At 39.7% G+C, this 16,338-nt stretch overlaps 2 protein-coding genes across 2 annotated transcripts; one reads left to right on the top strand and one right to left on the bottom strand.

Moving 5' to 3' along the window:
• The first annotated feature begins 224 nt into the window (after positions 1 to 224).
• Positions 225 to 5,655, top strand: odc1 (ornithine decarboxylase 1). Its single transcript, XM_049596934.1, has 11 exons — positions 225 to 389; positions 1,324 to 1,472; positions 1,715 to 1,852; positions 2,153 to 2,326; positions 2,477 to 2,649; positions 2,764 to 2,980; positions 3,073 to 3,156; positions 3,307 to 3,469; positions 3,579 to 3,694; positions 3,831 to 4,045; positions 4,140 to 5,655. The coding sequence occupies exons 3-11, from the start codon at positions 1,751 to 1,753 to the stop codon at positions 4,300 to 4,302; spliced, it is 1,407 nt and encodes a 468-aa protein (XP_049452891.1). The 5' UTR covers positions 225 to 389; positions 1,324 to 1,472; positions 1,715 to 1,750; the 3' UTR covers positions 4,303 to 5,655.
• A 1,658-nt stretch (positions 5,656 to 7,313) lies between these two features.
• On the bottom strand, positions 7,314 to 14,065 carry LOC125900787 (G-protein coupled receptor family C group 6 member A-like). The gene is made up of 6 exons (XM_049596008.1): positions 13,802 to 14,065; positions 13,384 to 13,696; positions 12,313 to 13,137; positions 11,431 to 11,631; positions 11,219 to 11,336; positions 7,314 to 10,361 (listed from the first exon to the last, which is right to left on the bottom strand). Exons 1-6 carry the CDS (start codon positions 14,011 to 14,013, stop codon positions 9,439 to 9,441), a joined length of 2,592 nt encoding a protein of 863 aa, XP_049451965.1. The 5' UTR covers positions 14,014 to 14,065; the 3' UTR covers positions 7,314 to 9,438.
• Positions 14,066 to 16,338: the final 2,273 nt, after the last annotated feature.

The following is a 16,338-nucleotide window of genomic DNA, read 5'->3' as shown; positions in this document are numbered from 1 at the left end:
TTCTTTTTTTTTTTTTTTTTTTTTTACATAACAGATAGACGGTCTGTTTGAACTGGCTGTGTTAAGTAATCTTGTGTTTTCTAAGTAGTTGTATGGTGGTCCGTGTCTGCCTGTCTGTCTGTCTGACCAGTCTTTCCCACCATGTGGATGAGGTTACAAGCCTAAACCGGTTCATACGTGGATGGGAGGCCGGTTTCAGCTGGCTGCGTTGCCGTAGCAACGAGCTCTCTATAAATACTGTCGGGATCTCTTGCCGGCTTCCACTCCAGTTTCAGTCCTAGTAGGGTTGAAACATCTAGTAGCGGATTTCTTTGTGGAGAGAACCCGCTTTATTTTTTTATCCCAGCATTCTGGTCTCATGGACACACTCTTTGTAAATGCTTTTTAAGGTAGGCAATGTATTTTCGATATCTCACAACTAACGACGTCACATTTTAGCTTAAATGCTTTTTAGCTAACGTTAACGGTAGCAAGTAGCAGGCTGATTCGGTTGTGGCGGCTCAAACAGGACAATGACTAAATGGTTGTTTTATTGTTTAAGGGTTGGGTATTTTCGCTACATTACCATAACTGTAATGCCAATTTGAATCAAAATTGAATCGCTATTGAGTGTTACCTAATATTACGACGTGGCCGGTGTGACAGGCGGCGGGTTAGCTAACGTCATTTTCGCAATTATTATCTTCACCTCGCTAACTAACTGGCATTACGTTAGCACGTGGTGTTAACTTGTCAGGGCCGTAGACTTTGGTGTGTCGATGTTACGATGAACAAATTCTTATGATGTTGGCGTTTACTTGGCTGAACCACGTTATCAGTAACTTCATATGCTAGATCACCTCATGGCACGAACGGCTCTACGCGGAACCGGCATATTGACGTTGGCGTCATTTGTTAGTCGCCGATTGGTTCGTATTCACGTCATTCTTCTACGTTACAGGCCTATCTTCTTTTTAACTGGATTAAATCTTGAGTGGGCGGGACTTAAGCACTTGGGGCTTTCAGTGACTTCTCTGTGCAGACTGTACCAAGTAATCATGACTCATGACATAGTAGTTATAGAAAGGAGCGCTATTAGACAAGAGGCTGCACGTGTATGTCTTGAGCATGCCACAAGTTTTGTCAATTTTATGACAGAAAGTAATGGTTTAAATAGAATCATCTGTAGCTTTGTTAAATTTATAAATATAAAATTGCTTGTAGCTCAAAAACAGAATACATTTAGAGTTCTGCAACTTATTTCGTGACCCAGCTTCCTCCTTTTCAGGAAATGCATTTTTTTTTTTTAATTTAAAAAAAACTTAAAAATGCTCTTGTTCACAGAATCATCACTGTAGGAAGACGCACACTGGCTACTCAGCAGGCCCTGGCCTTGAGTCATATTTGAAGGGATTTAACTTCACCGGTGAGCCCCCTTGGCTTCTCTGCACCTGAGGAACAGCAACACTAAATTTCATCTCTTTCATATCCAAGTAAGTGTCTCACTTTATGCAGTTTGAGCTTGATTCAATACTGCATTGCCATCTTAAACCGATTACACTGTAACGCAATTGTTATTCAGTCAAGAACTATGTTTTGGGAATTGCTCACAGTTGCACTGTTTGAGATTTGCCTAGGAGTGGGTAATAAAATGGGCTTTCATTATCACAGGCACAAAAGACACCGTGTTCTCAAAGCTGAATGTAATCTCTATGTCCTCCACCCCCTTTTTCAGTTTACTAGTGACTAATCAAAAGGACTTCTTGTGACCATGAACACTGCCACTGCCACCGAGGTTGACTTCTCTTTCCTGGAGGAGGGCTTCTCTGCCCGGGATATTGTTGAGCAGAAGATCAATGAGACATCCATGACGGTAAGCATCCTGTGCTGACATTGTTTAGGGGATCAGATGGCACCATCTGTTCAGTGAAATCAACAGGATGCAACTGAAAGCAAGCGGTTTAAATGACCTCCTCACTTGTTCAGGTTACTTGAATTGCTTTGTCTGAATTGTATTTCCTTTTATGTAACTCCAGACCATGGTGGTGTAAATGTCAGTTTTAATATTGCACACAGTGTTTATTGTTCACAATGTATCATGTGATATTCTATGTTTTAAAATGTTTTCATTTAATGCATATGTTCCCTTTCTTTATTCGTCCCTCCATTACAGGATGACAGGGATGCCTTCTATGTCTGTGACTTGGGAGATGTACTAAAGAAACACCTGCGCTGGGTGAGGGCCCTGCCTCGTGTCACTCCTTTCTATGCTGTCAAATGCAACGACAGCCGGGCTGTAGTTATGACGCTGGCATCCCTGGGAACTGGCTTTGACTGTGCAAGCAAGGTGTGTGTCGGAAAATTCCCATAGCACTAGGTGCTCTCTGAATAATACGATGCAAAGCTCTCTTGATAAACTTGCTGAAATTGCACTGGCAGCTCGTGTTTTTAAAATAGCACTGTTTTTTCGCTGACTCTTGGCATTGTCCCCCTCTAGACGGAGATTCAGATGGTTCAGTCTCTGGGAGTGGATCCAAGCAGAATCATCTATGCCAACCCCTGCAAGCAAGTTTCTCAGATCAAGTATGCGTCTGCCCATGGAGTCCAGATGATGACTTTTGATAGCGAGGTGGAACTCATGAAAGTGGCCCGCTGTCATGACAATGCCAAGTGAGACATTTTAGCATTCACAATATGAAGGCTTCAGTGGCATTTTCTTTTTACCCATCTGCCTTCTTGTCTCCATTTTCCCTTTCATTTACCATGTTTCTGCTTTGTGTCCAGGCTGGTGCTGCGTATTGCCACAGATGACTCAAAGTCAGTGTGTCGCCTGAGTGTGAAGTTTGGGGCCCCACTCAAAGCTTGTCGAGGTCTTCTGGAGCGCGCTAAAGAACTGGAGCTGGATGTGATCGGCGTCAGTTTCCATGTTGGCAGCGGCTGCAATGATCCTGAGACCTACACCCAGGCTATTGCTGATGCCCGCTGTGTCTTCGATATGGGGGTGAGTTGTGACAGAGATGCATGTACAGCTGTAATAAAGTGTGTGTTTCACCCAGTGTACTGAACTGAGAATCTGAAATTTGTGACCTCTAGGATGAGCTGGGCTTCAACATGGACCTGTTAGACATTGGAGGGGGTTTCCCTGGTTCAGACGATACTGAACTCAAATTTGAAGAGGTATCTTGCAAATTTTCAATCATGTGCTATTTCATGGGCTTAACAAGTCTTCGTACATTTAGCTGCAACATCAGTAGCACTACCTCAAGATAAGTGCTTTTTTTATAGTCTGATATATATTTACCTGTGGACACTTTTTCCCCTTGCTAGATCACAGCAGTAATCAATCCAGCCCTGGACAAGTATTTCCCTGCAGACACTGGTATCAGGGTCATTGCTGAGCCAGGCCGCTTTTATGTGGCCTCTGCTTACACACTGGTTGTCAACATCATTGCCAAGAAAGTCATCATGGACGATGAATCAGCTTCTGACGGTAACATATATGTATTTAGAACAATTACTATGATTTTAGAAAATGACTTGATTCTTAAATATTTGTAACATATCTCAATATTAAAATGATTTTGTGCTTTTCTTTACAGAGGAAGACGAGGGGACCAATGATAGAACCTTGATGTACTATGTCAACGATGGCGTGTATGGATCCTTCAACTGTATACTCTATGATCACGCTCACTGTTTGCCAACACTACATAAAGTAAGTGGAATTCAAGGATTGGAAAAAGTAGCAAAGTTTCTCCTTATACATACAGGTCAGTGAAAGGTGAAACAACTGGTAATGGATCATGTCGTCTTTTTTTTTTTTACCCACCCCCCTCCCCTTATACTAATAGAAGCCAAAGCCAGATGAGGTCATGTACCCCTGCAGTATCTGGGGCCCAACATGCGATGGCCTTGATCGCATTGTTGAGCAGTGCAACCTGCCTGACATGCAGGTAGGCGACTGGCTGGTCTTTGAGAACATGGGTGCCTACACTGTGGCCGCCGCCTCCACCTTCAATGGCTTCCAAAGACCTGACATACACTACGTCATGTCCCGTACTGCCTGGTGAGTAGATGGTTGTCCAGAGTAGTCTGCTCATGAGGAAACTTTAAGCGGATCTTTTGACAGTCTTAACTTTTATCTGCATTGTCCTCTACAGGCAACATGTGCAGCAGATTTGTTCCCAGGGCATGCCAGCTCCTGTGGAGGAGTCTTGCCTGTTTGAAGTGCCAGCCTGTTGCGGTCGAGAGAGCAGCTTGGAGATGCCCACTAAGCCCTGCCAGGCCCACGTGGTTTCAGCACATAATGTTCTTCAGATCTAGCATCCTTTTTGTTATTAATTATTGGAGAGGGTTCTCTATCCTTTTTTTCCCCCCCTTCTTCCCAAATGTACGTGACATTTCAAGGCCAGTTACTTGACAGGAGAATGAGAGGGACATGTTGTTGCACAAATTTCTGTGTTCTGTATGGAAGCGGGGATCAGCCCTCAATGAAATGAGGCTGAATCACACTCTGAGTGTCTCTGTGTGTGTTACAGGGCAACTCTGTACTTAAACTTGTTGCTGCAGTCTTCCCACCTGAATTTGGAGGAATAACTGTAGGAACTGGAGTACTGTAGTTCATAAAGAAGCTATTTGCTGAACAGAATTAGTGTAGGTAGGGAGAGAAACCTTTGCTTTGCAGAATAAATCGCCAAGCAACTACTTCACTGTTTCACATCACCATAGGACTCACAACACGTGAATCTATAGCTTAAGTCCAAAAGGTGAAGGGTTTCTTATGCTATTAATACTATGAAAAAGAATAGTAGCAGATTGCTTCCACCCTAGGCAATCACTAGTGCTGACTCACCTGCAAAATATAGGGTGACCCTTTTAAAGCCCTGTTAACATCTGAAGTGGCATCCCTTGCTAGTTGCAAAGAGGTGGTTGGAGGGGTGATTTAATTCCTCAAACATGGCTGCTATGTTTCTATTTATCTTTTCCATGATCTCCACTTCTGTACAGAACCTCTCAAGTGTTAATCCTCAAGATGTTAACATATCCAGACACAACTTTTTTTTTTTTTGTCCCAAAACCTTTTCAGCTATGCAGTGCAATTGTGCAGTGTAAATGCTTCTGCTGATCATGATCATAGTCATTTGTGTTACGTTTTGGATATGTACTGGTACACACAGGAACTCGCTCGCAAGATGCATGTGTCACATTCTGCATGTCAAACCATCATATAGTGTGTCTGTGCCCATATGGCTGTAGCATTTGAAACAGTTTCTCTGACAGCACTATAGATACATGAACAGACTAGACATTTCAGCTGCCCATGTCAAGCATGTCATACTCATATTTATCCCAGTCAGCGAACACTGACTGGGATAAATATGAGGCGCGACCAATATCAAATCTTCAAGATTAACACTTAAAATACAGGGACTCAAGAAGCAGACTGCACCTCTCCTCTTCTCCTCCTTATTTTATTTTTACTTTTTGTAACTCTTAGGCAAGAAGTCTGTTCTGATATTAATAAGAAGCAGTGTTAAACCATACATTTGAAATGGATATGAAAGAGACGGGATTGCAAATTCATTATGCTTTCCTATGGAAACTTTTTGAAGTTTTGTATTTTTTTAATAAATAAAGCATTAGGTGCAGAGCCGAATAATAGATGTTGTGTTTCTTTGTACATGTGGGGTAAAAATATTAAAATGCATTGACTGGACTGTAGAACACTATTCACAGGGTGTCTCAACAGTTCCACCTAGTGTTGAAAGTTGGAACTGATTTGAAACCAGGTCTGCCTGTGATGGATTAATTTCCCCTCTTGTCACTGTTACCTGTCGACTGTTGTTGCATACAACTGCAAGGTGATTGATCTTGGATGCCAGCATAGAATCATCACCCTTAAGTATACTCTTTTACTTAGATAACACTCAGATATGTTTTGTCTGGACCTGGAGTGTAGATTATCAAGCCAAGCCTGACCTTTCGTGGAGTTCACAGAATGCAGCAACTGCATTATATAACATGCCAAACCTTAGAGATAACAAGTCAACTTTGTTCCAGAGTCACTTCACTTACATAACAGTTTTCACTGAGACCTTAAGGGTAAATGGGAATATATGGTGTGTGTGTGTGTGTGTGTGTGTGTGTTGTGATGTGATGTGAGTAATCTGACCCTTAATAGTTTATTACTCTGTAGTAACAGTAATATGTTGATACATGCATATATTCAATACACCTAGTTCGTACATTTACAACATGTTTTACATTTAGGCATAGTTAAGTGACGTAACATCCATAAAGTTAAGGCCTTTGTTTTGTATTTTAAAGTATACCTTTATATTGTATATTTCTTTCTGCTATTCCTTCACAGTTTTTGAGTTATTTTAGGAAACACATTGTATTTGGAATAATAATCTATTGTGGCAAATAGAGGCTTTTTAAGTGTGGCTGACTGTTTGGTGTGTGGTTGTGTTTTATATGTGTCTAGTAGTGTTCAAGGAAAAGTTCAGGCTGTAAAAAATGTATCTCCAAATCCATGTTGGTGCAGTGAACGCCCATGGACAAAATTTCAAGGCACAAAGGAGGTGCTGGGGTATTTACAAAGTATCTTAAAGTTTAATTATTAACTTACTCAGTCATTTGTTATTCATACATGATTTATTCATTTACTCCATATACAGCCCTTTTTGACAAAACATCACTCTTCACAGATGTTAAACATTTGAGTTATAGAGCGTAATACGTTATAGCGTAATAGGTTATAGATTTCAAATGACCCTGTTTGTACCATTTTAATGACTTCATCAAAATAATGTAACTTATTACATTTGATTACTATTTGATTTATTCTGGGAAATAAAGCTGAAAAATTACATCTTTCTTTCCTCAGTAACTGTAACTGAGTTAAAATACATTTATTTTGTATTTTGATTACATGCAACTAGTTTCATGTAACCAGTTGCTTCCCACGACTGTTGTCAGCTGATACGATTTAATTATGTATATTATTCTGTATACACTATTTAAACAGTGTGCATTGTCAACGATATGCTGTTTACTAAAAATGTTACACTCTACCTTATTCTAAAAGTGTAGGCTCCATTATACTCTATATATTGTTTAAATTGTGTATACTAGTCCAAACCCATTGAGTGCACAGTTGCCCGTGTACAGTTTCACATGGTGTGTGTTTAGGATACAGGTCATAGGAAATTGCAGATTAAATAGTCAGCTGAACCCATTAAGAAGAGCAATGTATTCAGACAGAGTTTTTGTGAATTTAATAGTACAATTGCTTTATTGAAAGTACAGAAGTACCATTGTCAATAGTGGGATAGTTAGTGGGCTAAAACTCTACATTAGTAGCTGAGATAGCACGTTGAAAGGCACATAGTTAAAGTGTTTATATGTGGTATTGACTTAAAAGTGGGACGCACTGGTAGTTCGCATGGGAAAGATGCAGCTAGCCCTTGTTGCAGCAGCATACCATACCATGACTTAGTCATACCAAAAATTAGAAAAAAACCCAACATTTGGCCACAGGGGGAGCCACAGCGATCAGTCACATTTTAGCCATTTTTAAGCATTTTTCTGTTGTTATAGCGCCACCCAGTTGCCAATTAGAGTTAAATTTCTCCAGTCACCTTGAGGCGTCCTGTTCTACATATCTACCAAGTTTAGTAAAAACCCATATGGTGGTTAGGCCTAGATAAGAAATTAGCTCTCTAGTGCCCCCATTTTGTTTGATGGGGTCAATAATGGAGGGGTCCCCTCAGATTATGTGTGGTCATATGCCTACAAAGTTGCGTGGTGATCGGTGAAACCCTTGAGATGTTATACACCTTTATGTGATGAGCCACGCCCTCCGCAATATTCATTGCCTTATAGAAGCTCAGTTTTAGAAAGTTTTCCAACTTTTGCCAAGAGGTAACTTTAGATATTGGTCCCAAGATTATGAGTTTCATGCAGATTGGTCAAACTTCCTAGGAAGAGATGGATTTGAAGTGTTTTTCAAAAAATTCAAAATGGCGGAAAATCTATATAACCAGAAGTTATGGGTTCTTGAGGCAAATTTGTTCCTCATGAGGAGAGGCATCTCTGTGCAAAGTTTCATGTCTCTACGACATACAGCGCATGAGATATGCCCATTCAATGTTTGCAATTTAAATCGGTTGCTATAGCGCCCCCCTTTGGCCAATTGATGTAATATTGCTTCATTCGCATCCTCCCATGACCCTCTACCAGTATGCCACATTTCACATGGATTGACCAAGTCAGTGAGGAGAAAAACGTGGAACAGACACACAGACAGAGTTTTCATCATTATATAGTAAGATTGTAGATGAAAAGTAAAAAGTAACCACATTACAAAAACAGACACTTGTGCTGACCTTGCATACACACTACAATGGTTTTTTAAAACTGACAATTCAAAGGAGTCAGGACGATAGAATATCTTAATTTCTTTACAGAACATGTTATGATTTAGCAGCAGAGGTAATACAGCAGTAAAGTAAGTGTTCCGGTTACAAATGCATCACTGACGCAACTGTTAGAGCTTCTAATAAATGCATACAAGTAGCAAATACCACTGCAAATGTTTTGCATATGACAGACCCAAGTAGGACAGTGTGCACGCAGTGTGTGACTGATGACTGTCTGATTGTTTAAGGAGTAGTTTAAAAAGGAATTTGTGTGACTTAAAATACAGAATATTTTCATTTACATACATGAGGAAACACAAACCAATTATCTAGTCACCATTACAGTATACAGTGTAGCAGTGTGATAGTCAAGTTACACAATATATACATAGGAAACAAACAGAATTCAGCCTGAACATCATATTTGGTATACCACTCCTGCATAACTGTTAAGCATGTAAACCTTTTAAAAGCTTTACATTATAATATAAAACTAAATCAAAAGCACACAGAATCAAATGTCTTTAAACATGACAGCTCAAGAGAGTAGGGATGATAAACTTGATTTCTTTTTAAAATATGCCATGTTAAAGCAGCAGTGGTGGTAACAGCAATAAAGTAGGAGTTCTGGTTACAGATGTATCATTGACACAACCTTGAGAACTTCTGATAAATGCATACAAGTGGCAAATACTATACAGACACAAGTAGTATAGTGTACATGCAGCGTGTGACTGATGGCTCTCTAATTGTTATAGGAGCAGGTTGTCTATGTGGGAAATACATTTATTCAGCTTCTGACAGATAGTTGGATGAGTAGGTGGATAGCACTCTCGTGTTTGTTAAACACAAAGGCTACATAGACTGGAAAAAGGAAAACAGCTAGTCAACAAAATAAAATCTGCCTACCACCCTAACTAAAGCTCGTTACACGCCGTATTTAATTTGTGTAAGTAAGTGTAAAAACGATGTGTAGTTTCACCACAAGAAGACGTATTTCTGTGCGGGAATTGATGTAGATGTGCATGTGAAATTATCACTTCACCACAGCCTCACCTGTTTGCTCATAATGCTTCCTGATGTACGCGGTAATGGCACTCTTGTTATTAATCTCTTTCCTGAAGACCATAATGTAACACTTTGGGGCCAAGTGACAGCCCAGGATGCTGTAGCTAGAAATGAGAATGGCTGCGCTTTCAATAGCTCGTTTGTACTCCCCAATCATTGTGATATATATCGGGATGAAGAAAATCCAGACTATTAAAAACAGCAGCATGCTGACGGTGATTAAACTTGCATTTTTATAAAGATCTGGCAACTGTTTGCCTTTGAATGCAATCAGGAAACAGATCAGGGCCAAGAGAGCGTTGTAGCCTAACATTGCAATAAAGAAGTAACTGGAGCCTTTGTGACACTGATGCAGGATGGTCTGGTTTGAATCCCTTGGGTCAGGGAGTGGGGGATGAAAACAAAGCCATGACACACACAAGGCCACCTGGATCCCAGAGACGACGGTCACCACAAGCACCGGCTGATTGAACTTCTCAATCCAGGATCCTATCTTCAGGTTAAAGTTGAAGCCCACTAAGATTTGGAGAAGGTTGGCCAGGATGCAGGAGATGCAGAGGGAGAAGACTATGCCAAAGAGAGGCAGGCCTGCCATGCAGGAAGCTACAGTGGGTTTTCCTGCGAAGCTGAATGTGAGGCAGAAGCAGGCCAGCAAGGAAAAAAGCTCCAAGAAACACAAGTAACCTCCAACAGCCTTCACAATGGGAGTGCTTCGATTGATTATGAACAAAATAGCAAACACAATGGTAACAATTATACCAAAGACTTCCAAGCAGCTTAAAAAGATAACGAAGGGATCTGACCGCTCTAGGAATTCAACAGTTTTATTCAAACACCTATCCCTCTGTGGAGACGAATACTCCTTTAAACCGCAGGGTTTACACTCCGCACCTATAGAGTCAAACACAGACATGCAAATTTAAGTGCATGAGGGAAGCAATATTTATTATGAAAAAAAAATCCATTGAAAAGGATTATGTGATTAAATATAGAAAGTCCTGTTTTACATACATGAGATAACACCAAACCACAGCCTCTGGTCACCATTACAGTAAACAGAGCAGCAGTGTGACAGTCAAGTTACACTTCTTACTCTTCTATTGAAGAGGAAGTATGTAGATATAAATGGCTCATTGTAAGGTAACAGAGATTTGGCAGTCCATAGTTCCAGGTGATTAGAAACTAATGAAAACATAGTTGTGAATATTATATACCATTTCTGCCAATAGATGCACACTGGACCTTTCAAGGGACTAAAACAAAGTCAGGTAGTAGGCTAGAATAAAAGAGTTTAAACAGTAAAATAAAAATTACAGTGTAGTGCAAAATATGTACAAAGAGTCCCAAACAGAGTGCCCCAGTAATGAGTCCTAAAACCTGGAAATGAGTTAGCATTTTAGCACTTCCTGTTCCCTTGTCTTAAAGTCAATGGGTTTTTTGAATGGGTTTTTGGTTAGATGCCTGAAATAAGGTCTGTGGTTAACATCAGTTTAAGAGACTTTCACACTTTGTTACAAGACGTACACCAGTAAATACGCTACTTGTGAATTTGGAAGCCTTTCCGTGTCTTGAGACATTTGCTAACAAGTGTCTAGATGAGACTACAGAGCATCATCACATCAAACCGCGCTGAACATAACTCCACAACCTGGTTTTGGTGGCGACGTTAAAGTCATGCAACCATGATAGACAGACAGATAGATAGATAGATAGAAACTGTTGCTTGAGATTCATAATAAAGCACTCACCATTTCCGACAGAAAACTCTCCATCTGCACAAGGAACACAATCATAGCAGCACTTTTTGCCATGCTTCTTCAACTGTTGTCCTGGTTGGCATGTTTTAGAGCAGTTGTACACTGTGACCTTTAAAGACAAAACAGAATTGGTACAACATGATATTTGGATAGAGATATAGATTATTTGGGGAAATAAATCTATGATGAAATTTTGATCTTACCGTCATATTTTGAACAAGATCATTTGGGACTTTGATTTCTCCACTGGGCCAGTATTCTCCAATGGTTGTTATGCGTGTGAGCTCTGTAGTCATGTTCCAATATATAATATCATATCCTAAACTTGTGGGGTCTCCATTGTGGTCAAAGACTATATGTGAGTTGTGTACAGTGAAGTTGACTCTCTTGATTTCCATAAGAAGCTGTAAATATAAACATAAACAAAAATACAATGATGTAAAATGAAAGAAATGTTCTTAGTATTGCCTCTGTTCTAACAAAATGACAAACCATTAAACAGGAAATATTTCACACAGGTGATTTCCAAAGATGTTGGGAAATTTGTAGTGTAAGGATATTATAGGTAAATTTATTCAATAACAAAAAAAGTCATCTTCATGTTTGTTCATGTGTTTGTTTGTTCCCACTACCAGTAGCTTAGCTTAGGATAAGGACTGGATATGGGGGGGTGGAGGCTACACTGGGCTACAAGCACCTCTAAAACTCAGTAATTCACATAATGGGCCTGTATCTCACTAGTATTATCCGTTATGTGTAAATTGCAGTTTTATGGGGGTTCCTGCCGTAGTTCCAGGAGTAGTTCCTTAAGTTTTTCATTGTTTTGCTAGCAACCTCATGGTGACATCATGACTTAAGGAAATCTTTACACTTCTTTGTTAATGGATTAAACAAACACAATATAACTTGTTCATAAGTGAGCTTTGAAAGTGCTGGTTGGTCTTTCCCTCCAGTCTTTATGCTAGGCTAAGTTAGCTAGATGCTGGCTGTACCCCTATATTTATCAGACAGATAGAGTGGTATCAATCTTTTTATCATCAAGCATATTTCCAAAAAAATTACAATAACATATAACTTTACTGTACCTCCAAGGCTGTAAATTTGGTATTACGTTCACACTTGTGGTTGTCACACTTAAGCAAGCGCCTGAGACCCTCAGCAATGACTTGAACAGCCAGGTAGACATTGTATACTAAATCCTGGTCAATATAAGTGGCTAAGCAGCTTGGGTCCAGACATTGCTTGGATCCCTGTTGGCTGTTTGTTAGCGAGCAGTTACTTTCTCTGTTCTCCTCAGACTGGTAAGAACAAAGTGGATAGCGAGTCAGGTAATCTTCAAGAATGCCGTTCATGGTCCCGTTGAACCCGTTGAACATGGAGATGACATAGTCTTTAAAACCAGACAGCTCGTTCCTCTTTGAGATGAATCCGAACACCTCCCCAGCCATCTTAATGCCTGGCAGTGCAGAGATCTCTGTAGAGGTGGACCATGTATCACTTGCAATCCAAGTTCTGTTGAGGTTGTATTTAATAGCTGCTTCAATGATGACAGCAACATTGACTTCCTTGGTGAACAGGATGACGGCCTCGGCAGAGGACTTATTGATATTGCTTATCAGCTCAGCCTGTGTCTTGTGGGCTTTTAAATCGTTCTGGGAGAAGTAATCAGGCAGGATGCTAATGAAGTCAATGCAGGGATCATTTGTTTCACTAAAGATGTTCTCGAGGTTATCACTGCCGTACCTCCCGTACTCATCATCACTTCCTACAATGGCCACTGTTTTCCAATTATACCTCCTCACCATTTCAGCAATGCCCCTTGTCTGAAATTCATCACTAGGTATTGTTCGCAAAAAAGTGGGGAACTTCAACTTCCTGCTGAGAATCTCGCTAGTTGAAGCATAGCTAATCTGTAACAAACAGGAGTAAATCATGTTAAAATTGTTCTGCTCTGTTTGCAACAGTGACCAGTCTAGATTTAAACACAAAATATTACATTTATAACAATTTTTGCATTAAATATTACAGATTCTTAGATTTAGATAGGAATTCTGCTATAATCTCATCATTAGACTCAAACTATGCAAAGGCGTCAGAAACATATTGCATTTTTAAATGTAGTTAATGGGACACTATCAAGTACAGAGAAGACATACCTGGGCAACTGATGACAGAGCAACAACTCGTGCAACAGCTATTGATACTTCAGAGGAGTGTTCGCCTATCACTGCCTTTGTTTTGGGTTCAGTTAAAGCAGATTGAGAGCTTGCAGGTACTAAACAGCTCTGAGGGTCTGACTGGTTCTTCAGCAACTGGAGTGTTGCAATGATGGCAAAGCTGACATCTCCGCAGGTGTCATAGATGTCATATCCTATGGTGATGTTGGGTAGAACCCTTGGTGTGCGCTCGTTTATTTCTCTTATGGCGTATATCATCACTTGACTGTGAAGGAACGATTGGACAGCATAGCTGCAAAGATTGACAGAGGAAAGATGGAATTTCCACAGTAAAATATATTTATATAATAATAATCATACTCATATCAGTGACTAATTTCAATGAGAGCATACTTACTCATGGCAGGCAAGTGATCCAGGCATTGTGCTCCTGTTGGTTCGTGAATGAATAGGGAAAAGTCCTCCAATGATGATGTCCCCAGAAGAGTATGCATGCAGAAGACCATTCTCTCCCGAACAAGGGCAAAATAAACCCACGATACTGACAAATAACCATGACAAAGACATGGTGGATGTGCAGGGGTAAAACACTACATGTACTGTATGCATTTGTTTTTCTCTCCTAAGTATAAACTGGTTCCTGAATAACGCCTCTCATGTAACTTCCCTTTACAGAAAGTCTGGATCATTTGCATTATCAGATGGAGCCTGTAACTAAATGCAAAACACCCCCCTCTTACTAATACATCCTCAAAACACTCCTTTGGCAACAAACTACAACTACTACTACATTATCACACACAGCCACTACTTTGAACCATTTATCCAGGAGGATTTACTCACAGTTATATAGAAACTTTGTGTTCATACAAATGAAGCTCTCGTGAAAGTTCAGTCAGGAAGACAATACTTTTCATGCTCAAGCTATCAGTTTTCTTTCTCACCCTGCCATTCACTCCTCGCACACATGCTACTCACTATCACTAGGTGTCATTGTGAGGGTCTGTCAGTTGAATCATCGGCTGCTTTTCAGCTGATTCACAATCAACCAATAGCACAGCGACACACCTTTCTCTGTCAGCCTATCATCCGACTGCTCCTCATTTTAAATATGGCTCTTTCTCTGCTGCAGTTCTTTCTTGCTGCAGTCGTGCGCACCCTCCACCTCCCCATCACTAAGTAGTCTTCACAGATTCATCAGCCTCATCTGCCTCAGCAGTCAGCAGCCTCAGAGTTAGCAGCCACCACCATAAAGGTCTGGACTCCATGGGGGGATTTATCTTGCTGCCGCTTAGATGTCCCCCAATCACAAAATATCTCCCTCTGGTGTCCATACACCAAAGACTTCTGTTAAATCTTAATCAGTATCCATATTAAATATTATCTTTACTTCATTCCTCTGTCTCTCCTGATTGGACTATATCAAAAGTATGTATATTTCAATCTGTGGGGTGAAACTGTGGAATGACTTGGATGAGGAATTCAAGAGAAACACAAACCTAACTCAGTACAAGAAGAGATACAAAAATATTATTTTCCAGAGTTATTATAACACCGAGGAAAGGCTGTGAAGACAGTTAAGTTTTACTGACACAGTATGACATTCATTTTGTACATACAACTTGATGTTAATGAATGAATTAACTAGTAGAAGAGAAGGGGAACGAAACAATAACTGTATACTCCCTCCTACTCCTCATCAAAAATGTAAGATTTGATTTTTGCTGTTAACCAGAATCTGTTTATTGAATTTGTTGTATTTATTATCATCCATCTCAGTTGTTATTTTGTTTTGTTTTTATTTTATGTTTATGTTTGTTTTACATGTAATTACATGAAATAAAAATCAATCAAGCAACCACGAGCAATCTCTATGACTGCCTATCTTCAGATCACAGACTGGTTTAAATAAGACAGGTGTCTGTATCGGAATACATTTTGAATTGTACAATGGCTCTGTTAAGGTCAGTGACCACGAAACTGTATGACTGTAGTGCAGTTTGCAGAAGAATCCACAAGAGGGCGGCATGCCACATGCAGTAAATGCTCTCGGAGCACCTTGTACCTTGAATTAAAAAGGTTTGTGTTTTAGTTTATAATGAGTCATACCATCATCATAATTTGTTCAGTTATCAGAGTAATATGGAGCTAATTCTATATATGTATATGTATTTTGCACAAGAAGTCCTAAAAGTGCTCAGAACAAAGCAACATTTGAATATCTACAGTTCCAGAAGAAGTGTGTACGTGGACCTTAAATTGAGATTGTTTTGTCAGCTGATGTTTCCCAGGTTAAGGGTGAACTGTTAAGCTCAAAGGCCATTTCTGCTATGTTTATTGCTTATTTTGACAGCAGAGGTCAGAATTGTAAAACGTAATGCAGTACATGTGATGGAATACTGTACATGGACATTTAGAGTTACTTGTTTGCAATGCTGAATTTAAGTCAAACTACTAAAACAGTTTTAGTAACTGTTCCAGCTTCTGAAAAGAAACTAAACATATGCAACATTAGCATCTTCTCAGGAAAAATGATTATAGCCAGTGATAGAAGCAGTACGAGCATCTCTTACTTAAATAATATCACACTATAAAAATACTATGTCACTCAAAAATGTACATATATCATTATTGGATTATAATAATATATAAGCTGCATTTTAATGTCTGTTTTCTGTTTGAGGTGGAACTAATTTTATTACTACTTGTAGCAGTCTCATATGAAAAGGCACATTGTACTGTTTGTTAATTTAACAATAATATATAATATACTAATAAAAATGAGTGTGAATGTATTTCAGAATGTAGAACTCAAGGAAAAGTTTGTTAAATTCTTGTGCAGAATTACAGAGAAGTAGCAGTAACTGCTGCTGCTCTGTAACCACCCTCTCTTGTGCACTCCTTCTCTCACTTCCCCCAAATGTCTCTGGATTG

The sequence above is a fragment of the Epinephelus fuscoguttatus genome, linkage group LG14 (assembly GCF_011397635.1).
Source record: "Epinephelus fuscoguttatus linkage group LG14, E.fuscoguttatus.final_Chr_v1".
Taxonomy (NCBI): domain Eukaryota; kingdom Metazoa; phylum Chordata; class Actinopteri; order Perciformes; family Serranidae; genus Epinephelus; species Epinephelus fuscoguttatus.
The sequence above is the reverse complement of the archived record's forward strand: the minus strand, read 5'-3'. Positions and strand labels throughout refer to the sequence as shown.